This window comes from Rhinichthys klamathensis, unplaced genomic scaffold, assembly GCF_029890125.1.
Source record: "Rhinichthys klamathensis goyatoka isolate OS25496 unplaced genomic scaffold, OSU_Roscu_1.1 h1tg000064l_1, whole genome shotgun sequence".
Taxonomy (NCBI): domain Eukaryota; kingdom Metazoa; phylum Chordata; class Actinopteri; order Cypriniformes; family Leuciscidae; genus Rhinichthys; species Rhinichthys klamathensis.
In genome coordinates, this window is record NW_026606607.1 from 2,517,988 (window position 1) to 2,531,126 (window position 13,139).

Consider the following 13,139-nt stretch of genomic DNA (forward strand, 5'->3'; position numbering starts at 1 on the left):
GTCCTTTTTGACCCACCTAGGACTAAGTACATCTTTATAGGTAATTTCGTAATTAATTATGTTGTCTCTATAATGTGGTTAGTCTGCAGAATGTACAACAAGCATTTATGGTAAAAAACAAAACAAAAAAACATTTCCATATTAAATGTGTATGTCATATATTTATACAAAGTGCCCTTTTTAAAAGGCATGCAAGTGTACTCTCTTAAACCTAAGTGGTATTTTGCAGTATGTCATTATTATTATATTACCTGCAAGTAGGCCAATAATTAAAAAATATATAAATATACTTTTAAGATTCAAAATACACTGCGAGTGCACATTTAAGGGTTTGCCAAGCTCTTCCTATGTTTTAGCTAAATATATCCTCCAATATAGGGATATGATGCAGACAGGAACTCATTGGCTGCAGTGCAAGGTTTTAATAGAGGCGTCTTCATGAGTAATGGAAAGTTGTGTTACGACCAATGTCACCTTTGTTTGTGGTCATGTCCGTTTTTTTTTAAAGATACACAGGCTTTTGATTGTTTAAACAGCTGTTGTCTGTCATTCAGAATCTGTCACGCAGAAGAAAAAGTCTGAAAGGGTCAGAGTTTATTTGCTAGAGTTCAGCCGGCCATGCTATACACACATTTGGAGAGGAGAGACGGGAATCCAGAGCTCTTGGTGCCTGATAATTAAAGAGCTTTCATTTGCATTTTCATGGCTTTTTCATGGATCTTCTATAGAGCGATGGTTAATTAAAATAAATATTCAAAAGCAAATTAAGCAAATTCTGTTATTGCTGGCTATAATGTTGTACTTTATATAACCAGTTTGCAATTAAGCAACAAATAGGATTAATAATGTATAAAATCAACTTCACAGTTTTACTTTAAGACATCTAAGAGGGTTGTTTAAAAGACAATGCCTAAAAGTGCATTGCAAAATGGTTTATTATCATTATTTTACTCATTTACGAATGTTTAGCCATACCCTGTTAGCTGGTTTGATATTCTGATTTTATCTCAGATGATTTCAGCAGAGGGTGCTATTTGTATCCTTGGACACATTTGCAGACAGTATCAGGATTTAAATTGTGAAGTTTGACATGCTAAGACACTTTAAATAGGCAACAGTGATGGTTAAATCTTTTTGATATTATAATGGCTGCGAACGACCAGAGTGTTTGACAGTGTTAAATAGTAGTAAGACCTATACATTAAACCAGAATAATGAGTTAACTGTGGCCAATAATGTTTTTTACAGAGCGTATCCCCTCACACCTCACCATATGGGCTTTTGGAGTCAATTGAGACCTACTTTCTTTATAAAGAGCTGAAGTGTGTCTGTTCATTGTCAGACCAGGTCGTGACCCTGTTATGAGCTAAGCCTTCACTTTATGCCAAATGTGCCCACCTCTCCAGCTGTTTATAGTGGTCTGTTTCAAATCACCGCTTAGAAATGTAACAGAGGGGATATGATCAGTTACATGAGAATGTATGTGCCTTTGTGATTGGAGTCACACAATCAATAAGAGCACACTGATATTAAATAGGGACTGACAGAAATCCACCGGCTGACAGATTCCACATCCTTAACTGTGAACAGAATTGGATATAAATAAAGCACATGCTGAATTGGACTGAATCACCAAACTCAACAACACAGTGTTCACTTTTAAAGTCAATATTAATTTTAGCTATAATGTTAATCTCAACATTTACTAATCAAAATTTGTATCTGTTTGCATGTATTAATGCACTGTGAACTAACATGAATATGAACATTTTTGTTAACAAAGTGTAATAAATGCTGTAAGGAGATGGAGCTCATTGTTCATGTTTGTTAATGCATTAAATAATGTTAACAAATGAGACCTTGTCTAGTAAAGTGCTACCAAATCAAATTCAACCCTATTTACTTTCCTAATACACATTTGTGTTCTTTTTGTGGACATATCATTAGAACACATGATTTATTTATTTTAAATTTTGTGTTGACTTTAAGATTGGTCAACAAAATGTGTTTGACATTTACTACAAAAACTGCATGTCAGTCACTTATACAGTAAAACCAAAAGAATATGGCACTGTTTTGGTTTATACCATGGTCTTTCTAAATACTAAATTCTGATTGGCTGGAAGGTGTGCAATAAAACTGTTTAATGCAAGTCAGTTTAATTACAGTTCTACATTAATGCGCTGATTTCTGGATGAAATGATTTTTAAATTTCCAGCACTGGAACGCATTTTTATCTCTTGCCATGGTGGCAACTCTCAGACAGGTTGTAGCCTAAATGCGAGCAATGCGGATTGAATTAATTGGCAGACGTGGTGCGCTGCAAATTCAAACAAAAGAGCCAATAAAAAGCAACATAATAGCAGCGCTTTACTAAATGGCCTTTAAATGGCAGGCACATTAAAAGTAGACAAAGCAACAAATTAATATTATTCAACATACCCTAGCTTTTTACAGAAAATATTCAGATCCAAATCCCTTTGTAATCGTTAACATTTTCATAAGTAACTGTAATTTAATTAGACATTTTTTGAAAATTACATAGTTACTCCTCAACACTGCGCATACGTCACTCGGAGATCGCGCTGCACACAGAAACATTCAGGAGCCAACACATTCTCATCCCAAGGCGTCATCTAACTGACACTTTTGACCGACGCACATGGTACCCCTTAAGCGTCAATATGAGACGCTCATCCTCGGGCGTCATCTAACTGACGCTTTTGACCATGCGTCTTAATCCGACACACATGGCACCCTTTAGCGTCAGTTAGATGACGCTTCCGTTATGGGTAGGTTTAGGTCTGGGGTAGGGTTAGGGTTAGACCACTAGGCGCGTCTCATATTGACGCTTAAGGGGTACCATGTGTGTCGGCATGTTGACGCATGGTCAAAAGCGTCAGTTAGATGACGCCTTGGGATGAGAACGGGCTGCAGGAGCACAGAAACTTGTTCTCAACATGACTTTTATTGATAAAATAGCTTCGCTACTGAATTGCTACATTATATTTCTCAGCAATGATGGGGTAACATTGCTGGTTTTGAAGTAATTACACAAAAAGCTTTGTTGTTAATAGAGAGAGACGCTGAACAGATGCAGGTAATTCACACACATCTCTCTCTCTCTCTCTCTCTCTCTCTCTCTCAATAATGAATTCAAATAAATGTTATAATCTTATGCACTATTTATCTCTGTGTCTGATTTAAAGCAGGCAGAATGCTAGATTTAATGAGCCATAACTGACGAAAATAACTGTCAAATATTGCGCTGAAAACATCTTTAAGTTGTCAATGATGGCAAATGACCATGGTATAAGTGGGATAATCCACGGCAAGCTGTGCATTAAACGATTTGAATGCACTCTGCTTCCCGTCGGGTGGTTCTTTGCCTCCAGTCTTGCATTAAAATCACAGCTAGCCGCGGATTATCCCTTACATCAAAGATTTCTGGTCTCAGATGGTTTGGGTTGGTGTCAGTGTTGACTCGTGTCATGGAGGGTGGTCTGTTTTTCCTACAGAAGCTGGTGCTGGGCTTCTAAAGAAAATGAAAAGGCAGAATAAGACCACATAAAAAAAGTCCTATAAGAGCAGATAATTGGTAGCAAATGGTGATAGTTCCGTCCTCTTTATTTTAGGAAGAGTAAAGTTTGGATTGTTTTGTAGTTTTCCAAAATAAGTGTGTCTAATAAACAAAATAGTTTATTTATGGCATCACTGTGAAATCATTTTTTTAAGAGTATATTCTAGTGCATTCCCAAAAGTTAACAAAATGACCTAATTAATATAATATATATATTTTCCAACTTCAATAGGAAATTTGTCAACAATGGAAAGAAAACTTCACTGTTCTGATAAAAAGTGTGTATATATTGCAGCATCTTTTCTCGCCTCTTTCCTGTAAGACTGGAATTACTGACGACTCGTTTCAGAAGTTCACAATCGATTCTTTCTTTTGGGAGACATTGACTCCATTTATCGTGTACTTTGATCTTACAGCTATATTACACACTACATGTGATGAAAAACCCGATCAAAGGGCCATTTAAGAAAAAAATACTCAGTGCACCTTTAACTTTGATATTTATTCAGACATGCAACTGGGTTCACAACAAATATCCACTAGCAAGTCCAGATTTACAAAACTACATAGCTTCACTGAAACGTGTATCATTACATTACCGAAAAAAAGCAAACATGCCTAACAATGGCATTAATCATTAACAGAGAGAAATGCTTATCAATCATTCACCAATATGTAATCTTAAGACAATAAACTAGCACTGGGTGGCCTGTCTCATACACAATCTCAGCTGTGCACTGGTGTGCCGCTGCTTTTCAGCGTCACAAGGAATGCAGAGACAGGTTTAGACCTGAACTTCCGTGCGAGGCAGGAAGTAAGCGAACTGTCAGTGACTAACACACAAGCGCACAGCTCTCAGCCTGCTGCATGTGGGTTGGGTGGTGTCCAACGTTAAACAGGAAAGAGAGGCATTTTGCTGAAAACTTATTTATGACCACATCACCTACTGTAGGCATTAACGCTGAAAGATAAACCAAGGTAAGTGATGCTTTTCCTCAAACAAATAGTGTGGTTGACAACTAGGACTGGGTTCAGTGTGTTTTTGATTTTGTTCAAATATACCTGTTACATTTAACAATAATCAAACAGGACGATTTTGTGGGAATTAAAAATCCTATTAGTTAATTATATTGTTGCGACTGGCCAGATATAATAGTATATTTACACTGGTTTTAATACAGCACAAATAACACCACACCCATATCAGTGTGATATTATCATTTACTAAAAGACTACAACATGAATCCAATAGTTTTGGACTAGCCGATCTAAAAGTTGACAGATCAAAAAATCAAAATGGATTCTACTTACAGCTCAGTAAGTTCCCAGTTTTGTTGTTTCATTGTATTCATAATCTTTTTTTATATGTTAACCAATAGTCGTCCACAAGTCTCTGAAACATCCAAGTTACAGAATCCAAACAATTATGATGGTTAAAATCAAGTCTTCGAGACATTGTTTTCATTGAATAATCTGTTTACTTGGAAATATGTCACAGTATGGAAGTAAAGTAAGTTGGAAATGGCATTTCATGTTGACTTGAAGAATGGATGCTAAATGTAACATTTATTCAAGATTAGAGTTTAAACTCTTGCTGTTTGGCTTGTCCAAAAACTGAATTATGTCCTCAGATGTCTGGTGTCTCTATCAATAATTACTGTATGTCTGTCTCATTTGGAATAGCACATGCTGTCAGTTCTCTAAATTAGCAAATAACAGTCATTTGTACAAAGGCCACTGAAGTAAGTCTGTTTCTGGGCTGTTCTATCTCATCTACGGAAAAATATTTCATAAGTGAACTCCAGCATATGCAAACGTTTTAGCCTCAAAGCACATAAAGAGGTTTAGTGTTTCAAGAACAACATCTCACATGTTAAAGTATACCAGCACTGTAACAGGAATCATAGAACGGCGCACCAGCTGAACTAAAACACTGCCCAAGTGTTTGAGGAAGAAACAAACAGGAGGCTGCTTTTCTATCAGGTTACCCCAAAGCCAACAGTCTGTCTGGTTCTAATGACTGTTTTCCTTAGACTAAAATTACTGCTAAAGAAGGATAGCATCTCAGTGGTTTTAAAAAGCAGATTACTGTGACAACATTAGCTGCTAGGCTATTCAGAGAACTGTGAATGAACTGTTAAGTTACTCTTTACTGAATCATGGAATGCTGTAAAATACATTGTTGGAACTAGCATTCAGTCCTTTGGTAAATGCTAACAAGTTTGCAGCCTCAACAGTGACATTTAAATGTCAAAAAGTCCTGTATATGACAAATATTTAGTCTGTTTATAAAGGATTCAACTTTTAGTTATGTCTGCGAAAGCAAGCACCACTAGTACTATTGTATCAGACAATAGTAAACTCCAAAGTAAACTTTGGCAAACACTTTTCATGTTACAGATATGAATGACACCTCAAATTGTTTGTTGAAGAAAGATGTGCTATTAATTTTCTTAGTGATCAGACTATTTTCACATGATACTATTAAACTATTTCCTAATACTTATCAAAAACATCCCATAAACTATATTTAGAGACCAGAATATTACAGAGACTTTAAAGTGGACTGTTTTGACTTGGCCAGTGCGTTACCACCCAGCAACCAATGAAATAAAAGGCCACTTAAAGAGAGTGTATTTAAAGAGAGTACACTTTCATGACTGTTTATTAACACATTTTAAATTATTAAGTTTTAGTAATCTTCTGTTGTTCTTTAAAGAAGTACACTTATTTCCATGTGTTGACTAACATACTAAAGCACATGTGAAGTACTTGATTATAATTTTAACTGTAGTGTCTTATTCAACATTGTATTTAGAGTTAAACTTCATTGAAACTAAATTGAAACTTTATCGGTACAAATGTAATGTACAAATTACAAATATATTTAAATACATGACATACAAGTTTCAATTGAAATGTCATTTAAGTGTGTTTTAGTTTGTCACAAATGCTTATCAGTACATTTGACAGTAAACTTTAGCCATATCAAAGACAATAGAAGTAATTAAATAACACATAAAGATAAAAACACTCTAAAGTTCAGCCGTCTGCATTTATTATAAATATAAAATGTAATAAATTTTCATTTAACTGCAAAAAACAAGAAGCTAACTCTCTGGAAACTTTCAGTTCACACTTAATATTATTCTAAAGTATAGAGTTAATCAAATCAAACAGTTCCATCGACAAAATTGAGAGGTTTCAGGAGACAGAATGTACAGTTATCCTGCTTTGATTACAGTATGACTAAATAACTTCCTCGATATTTAATTTAAAACACATGCAATTGTGAAACAAAAGGAAACACTGAGCTAATTTCTTTTCCAGACCTGAAATCCTACAGAGATGCCCTTGATATGGAAATTATAGTTACCATAACACTTAACAAAACAAAAGAAAATCATTCTTGAAGTAGAAAAGAGGAGGATATTGCGCTGCATATTACTTTTTTTATTTCTTCCTGTTGTGGCACATTAAATCTAGGTAGCATAAATCAAACAAAACACATGTATGTTTTAACGTGAGCATGTATTGATGATATATTGATGCATGTAGTTGTCAATTGTTTGGAAAAAGAAACATAAGAGACATATGAGAAGCACCATATTGTGATAGCTACATAGAGATTGAGAGTGTCATCTGTTTCCTGTTGGAAACTTAGATGCTTTCAACATCTTGTGAGGGGAAGTTGCTGTAACCACTTCCCCATGTGTAGCAGGACACAAACAGCTCTCTGATTGGCTGCACGGCAGTGCTTCATTTAAACAAGAAGACACAGCATTGTTCTACTCACAGGTGCTGGTGGTACAGAGACTCTGCCCGCATGGTTTGACATAGTATCAGTTGAAGAGTTTATTTGTTTTTGAGGAGCATTGCAGCACTGCTCATCTTCGAATGAATATTCGCTTATTGTCGTGTTCATTTAAAATCCAAATCCCAACTCAATAAATACTGTATATATATTTAAGTTTTTATATAAAATAAAATTATTTCAGAATGAAAAAATAAATAAAAGTAAATATTCTTAGATTTAATAAAATAAAAAAACAAAACTAGATGAGTAAAGAATGTGAACAAACCTTGATGTTGGCTTGAGAAAGTTTGAAGTAGGCCTAATTATAAAAGCTTGAAGTGTGAAGAGAGAGAGAGAGAGAGAGAGAGAGAGAGAGAGAGAGAGAGAGAGAGAGAGAGAGAGAGAGAGAGAGAGAGAGAGAGAGAGAGAGAGAGAGAGAGAGAGAGAGAGAGAGAGAGAGAGAGAGAGAGAGAGAGAGAGAGAGGGGTTTATGTTTAAAGTTTGATTTAGTTTTAAAAGCTCAAAGTTGGAAGGTTTTAAATCTCTGACAAATTGTTTGCAATGTTGTTGCTTGGGTACTCGGGGGGTTGCTAGGGTGTTTCTATGCGGTTGCTAGGTTACTCAAGGTGGTTGCTAAAGGTGTTTCTATGTAGCTGCTAGGGTATTTAAGGTGGTTGATAGGGCGTTGCTATGTGGTTGCTAATACTCAGGGTGGTTGCTAGGGTGTTAATGTAACTTAACAAATCTAAACTTTAACATTTTCTGAAATAAATGTGAATGGTGCTTGTGCCTTACCATAATATAAGGTGTGGTTGGTGGTCGCCAGGGTGTTGCTAAGGTGGTAAGGTGTTTTGATTAGGTTTGCCAAAGTGCTCTATGATAATCTGCTTTTAATATGGATTGAATCCCTCCAGTGTAATTCTACGAGATTTTTGTCCATTTTATTATCCACCAGAAAAAAAACGTACATCTCACTTAGAAAAGTACTCTTCTTCTTGATTTGAGGAATTCATTTATTTCTGTTGCAAACAAGCTAGACGACTGCGTTTAAAAATGTTAACATGTGCATTAATTCAAAGCGGTTGCACAAATGATTTGCTGAATGCGGGAGAATAAGAAGGAAGTGGGACAGAGTTGGGTAGTTTGGACCAAGATTACCGATACTGTTTGTCTTATTAAAGCTGAACTGCAGGAATAATCAGCAGAGAAGTTACTGTAAAAGATCTGTTCTTTAATCCTACTGGCTCATACACATTAACTGTGAAAAAAAGGAATGTTTATTATAGGACATGAACTGGTTTGTGCAGTTACTGTAGCAGCATTACATTAGAATGAAACAGAGAATGATCTCTTTGCATGTAAGTCATACTTTCTGTAATATTGTACACTCAGGCTGCACTAAGCGTTCATGGGCAGGATTCTGCATGTCTTAGCAAAGAATGAATGTGTAAAAGAGTTATGCAAGCCATGCTTTTATCTCTAGCCTCTGGATGGATATTGTGCAATGTTTAGCTTTGGGTTATGTTTTGTATGCACAGGTACTCTGCTCTATATTATCCATTACAAACTTGTACGCCACTGTAACCGGTAAAAATTACACCGTCCAGTTGACCAATTCTACACAGCAGTTACAAAAGTAAATGAAGGCCAGATTATCCAGATGACAACATCTCCAACTTACAAAAATACATTCTAAGAACGGTTTGCTAACGTTCTCATTAAGTTTTTGGAATGCTTTCAAAACGTCCTGTTAAATGTTTTAAAAACATTATTTCGTGGTTATGCAAATGTTAAGGGAACATGAATTTCTGCTAATATCATAGTAGTGTTACTTTTGATTGTTTTCTGAACATTCTGAAACAAGAAGTAACATTTAAAAATGTTAGACGAACGAGTCTAAAACTTTTTTCAGAAAAAAAAGATGTATAGTTAATATTTTTGCGGCAGCATTTTAAGAACATTATTAAAGACCATATAACATTTGAACAAACTGTCAGAATTCTGTTTTATTTGTTTTTTTGTCTTGTTGTTCCTATGTGTTTGTTTCTTGCCCTTCAGTTTAGTTTAGCCTTGATTGTTTAGTTAGTCTCTTTGGTTACTGATTACGTTCAGCTGTCGTTCATTATGTTTCCCTTATTAACTCTGTGTATAAGTACTCCCAATTTTGTCCTGTTCCTTTTGGGTTATTGTCATTGCTTACATGTGGTTAGCGTGTTTGTTCTTCTGAGATTCTCCTGTGCAATTCTGTTCATGGATTAAAGACTGTTACAAGTCTTACAAGTTCAACCTTACAAGGATGAGACCCTTAAACAGCTTTTCTGGAGTGGAATGCACGACATTCTTGGAAGCACCGTCCCTTCGCAGAGTTCGTGGAGTATGCCTTATGGGTCTGCCATTCGAACAGTCCACCCCAAGGCCAGCTGAGGATCACTGACTCATTGAATTTACAGCGGAGCCAACTCCCACCCTCTCCCGTACCCCTGGGACTCTCTCCTCTTCTGGTAAAGCCAGCTATGATTCTGGACAACCCAGTCCCGCCCGCCCATTAACCTTCCTACCCCCTTATTCCTGGATTCTATGCTTTCAGTCCCCTTGCACTGACCTGTCCCACTGGTACCTCGCAGCTCCTCGACTTTGTCCTCGGCGCTGACTCATGCAAGCTCTTTGGCTCCGCCTTGGACTCCTTCACCACTTGCATGGCTCTGTGAAGTGGATCCCCTGGCTAAACCTCAGGCATCCAGGCCCATTATTCCACCTCGACCTGTCAGCCCTTTAGCTCCGCCGTGGTCTGCCATCACTCATGCTCCACCGGGCACCCTCGTCCCTCCGGCTCCACCTTGGTCTCTCTTCATCCTGGTTTTGCCGCAGACTTCCAGATCTCCGGCTGCGCCTCAGTAATCCATCCTGTCGGCTCCACCGGGTTCCTCCTTCCATCTGGTTTCGCCTTGGTCCTCAGTCTCTCGCATGTTGCCCTTTTCTGCCAAGCCCCCGCCTCTGCCATGGAGGATTGGATTTAACCATACAACCGTGACACAAACATTCTATTAATGTTACTGGAAGAATGTTCTTTTTAATAACTTTAAAATAACCTATCCAGAATGTTGGGGGAGTTCTGAGGTGTTCAAATAAAGTTTTTTAGGTCTGACCATAAATTACTTCAAAAGAGGACTGCTGTGAACTTCACAACCTCAGTGTTTGATAGCCTTTACTACAGTATGAAAATTAAATATAATGATAATTTTAAGACGAAATCTGAAACAGAACTATTATTTTACATTCAAAATACAAAACTATATTTTAAATCAGTCTGTGATCTTTTTATTAATTGATGAAAAACTTATAACTGATTTGATGATGTTCAGGACTAAGAATGCTGACTCACAGCTGTATATAAAATAAAACAGTATGTGTCTGAAAACACATACTGTAAAGTAGTACTACATTTGGTTTGAAACTTGCAAACGACCGTTAAAAGAAAGTAAGTTTCTTAATGGCATGAATATATAGGTAGTATTTGTGAAATTCTGATGTACTACATCCGCCATGTTGTCATTGTCACATGACCTGTCAGTTGTGTCGCTTAACTTCCAAACATAAATCCTCTCCCGTGGCCTCATGGGATAGTAAAATGTCCAATGAATGCCCACTTCAGAATCTCGATGGAAGTAGTAGGCCACCAGGGTACTTTTTTTAATACTATGTATTTGGACATACTTCTCTGTTTGGCGTACTGTTTTTCGCATATATATAGTAGGGAAGTAGGCTATTCGATTTCATACACAGCAAAAATATTTGCATGGACACATGTTTACTGGTACTTCATGTCATCACTTTTCACAAGTTTGAAGCAGTGAGTGCCAATTTAATCTTAATCTGAGGGTCATGTAAAATTATTCTCAAACCACATTTGCACCACAGATCATCACCAATTCAAGAGCCCTGGTCTAAGAAAATATGTAAGGTACACTATACAGTAATGTCTGCTAGTCATGGCAAAATAAACAGGCATGGTTATCAGGACCCCAGCATAAAGTGCAGTGGAGGATAACCCTGCTCATTTCCAAGTTTAAAAAGATGCATTTTCGAATTAATACTGTCCTCCATAAGTAATTTTCGTTGTAGCATTTGAAGTCACAAGATAATGCCTCTATTGATATTAAAAAAGAGAGAGCACTATTGATATTAAAAAAGAGAGAGCACATAGTGACATGAAAATAATACTGGTATGTTGCCAAGGTCGACGATGAAAAAATCCAGTTTAGTAGTCATTATATAAAAATATTTGGTTAAACTTTATTACAAGGTGACATTGTTACAGTGTAATTACACAATTAAGTACTGAGTAATGTTAATTAACTACATGTACTTAATAATAGGGTTATGGTTTGGTTCAGAGTTAGTTACTTGTAATTATGCATATTTGTTGTATTTTCCGATTTTCCATTCACCACTTTAGAAGTTAACCCAGCTAGGACGACTTCCACGTCTGATAACCCTGGAAATGTGAAAAGAAAGGGTCAATTGACCAAACATAATTTATTATTCCAGAAAGTATTACATAATGGACATGGTAATAAATAATAAATTAAATTACAGTGAAAATGTATTTGTATTTACATTTAATTAATGTGTTTGGTTCCTGTGCTTCAGTTACATTATTCACAGTCTTTAAACAGAGTTTTTCCCAATCCTGTTGTATGACGTGTTCTAAAGATGTTAAATTCTCATTGCCCAACTATTCCTGTTTTAGATGGACGACATTGATGCCATGTTCAGCGACATGCTGCAGGAGATGGATCTCCTAACGCAGGTAAGTTTCCTATGGATACGTCTCATATCCTCCAGACAACCTAGCAAATCAGTGCCATATGTGCCTTTATGTGTTTCTTAAAGCAAATGCAAAATAATAATAATAATAATAAAATACAGAAATAGCTTCATAAATAGTAACATTTCTAACATGAAGCTTTCCCCAAATTTTCATTTTATGTTTATGGTCACTTCAACAGAATCTCCCATTCAAACAATGGCAATGGTCATTTTTATTCAGTTCCAGTAATGAGATGTGATGACTTTTAAATGTACATATTTTCTCTTTATGCAATATAACTGATGGCCTACCTGTGGGCCAGCAGCTGCAAATATTTTGAACACAAAATAGGGAAAAAAGGAAGCACACATACAGTATTAACACAACACTGATATATACAGGGGTTGGACAATGAAACTTAAACACCAATAGCATCAGTTTGTCTTGGGAATGACAGATACAAGTCCATCTCAGTGGCCAAAGGGATTTTGAGCCATTCCTCTTCCAGAACAGTGGCCGGGTCATTATGTGATGCTGGTGGTGGAAGAAACTTTTTTTGCTCCTCCAAAATACCCTAAAGTGGCTCAAAAACATGTAGATCTGGTAACTGTGCAGGCCATGGGAGATGTTCAACTTCACTTTCATGTTTATCAAACCATTCTGTCACAAGTCGTGATGTGTGTATTGGTGCATTATCATGCTGATACATGGCACACCTTCAGTGTACAATGTTTGAACCATTGGGTGCACATGGTCCTCCTGAATGTTTCGGTCGTCCCTGGCATTGACGGGCCCATCAAGCATGGGAATTACATGATTATCGCAGCCCAAACCATCACTGATCCACCGCCGTGCTTCACTCTGGGCAGAAACAGTCTGGGTCTTAAGCCTCTTTGGGGCTTCTCCCCACCATAACTCCCACGGATGTGGGAAAGACAGTGAATGTGGACTCA

At 36.8% G+C, this 13,139-nt stretch overlaps 1 protein-coding gene across 1 annotated transcript in view; it reads left to right on the forward strand.

The window, feature by feature from the left end:
* Positions 1–4,344: 4,344 nt before the first annotated feature.
* The window catches only part of apbb1ip (amyloid beta (A4) precursor protein-binding, family B, member 1 interacting protein), a 35,232-nt gene continuing 26,437 nt past the window's right edge, over positions 4,345–13,139 (forward strand). The window contains exons 1-2 of the mRNA XM_056249874.1: positions 4,345–4,558; positions 12,127–12,186. Of these exons, the coding sequence (XP_056105849.1) occupies positions 12,127–12,186 (60 nt within the window). The 5' untranslated portion in view covers positions 4,345–4,558. The remainder of the gene's footprint in view (positions 4,559–12,126; positions 12,187–13,139) is intronic.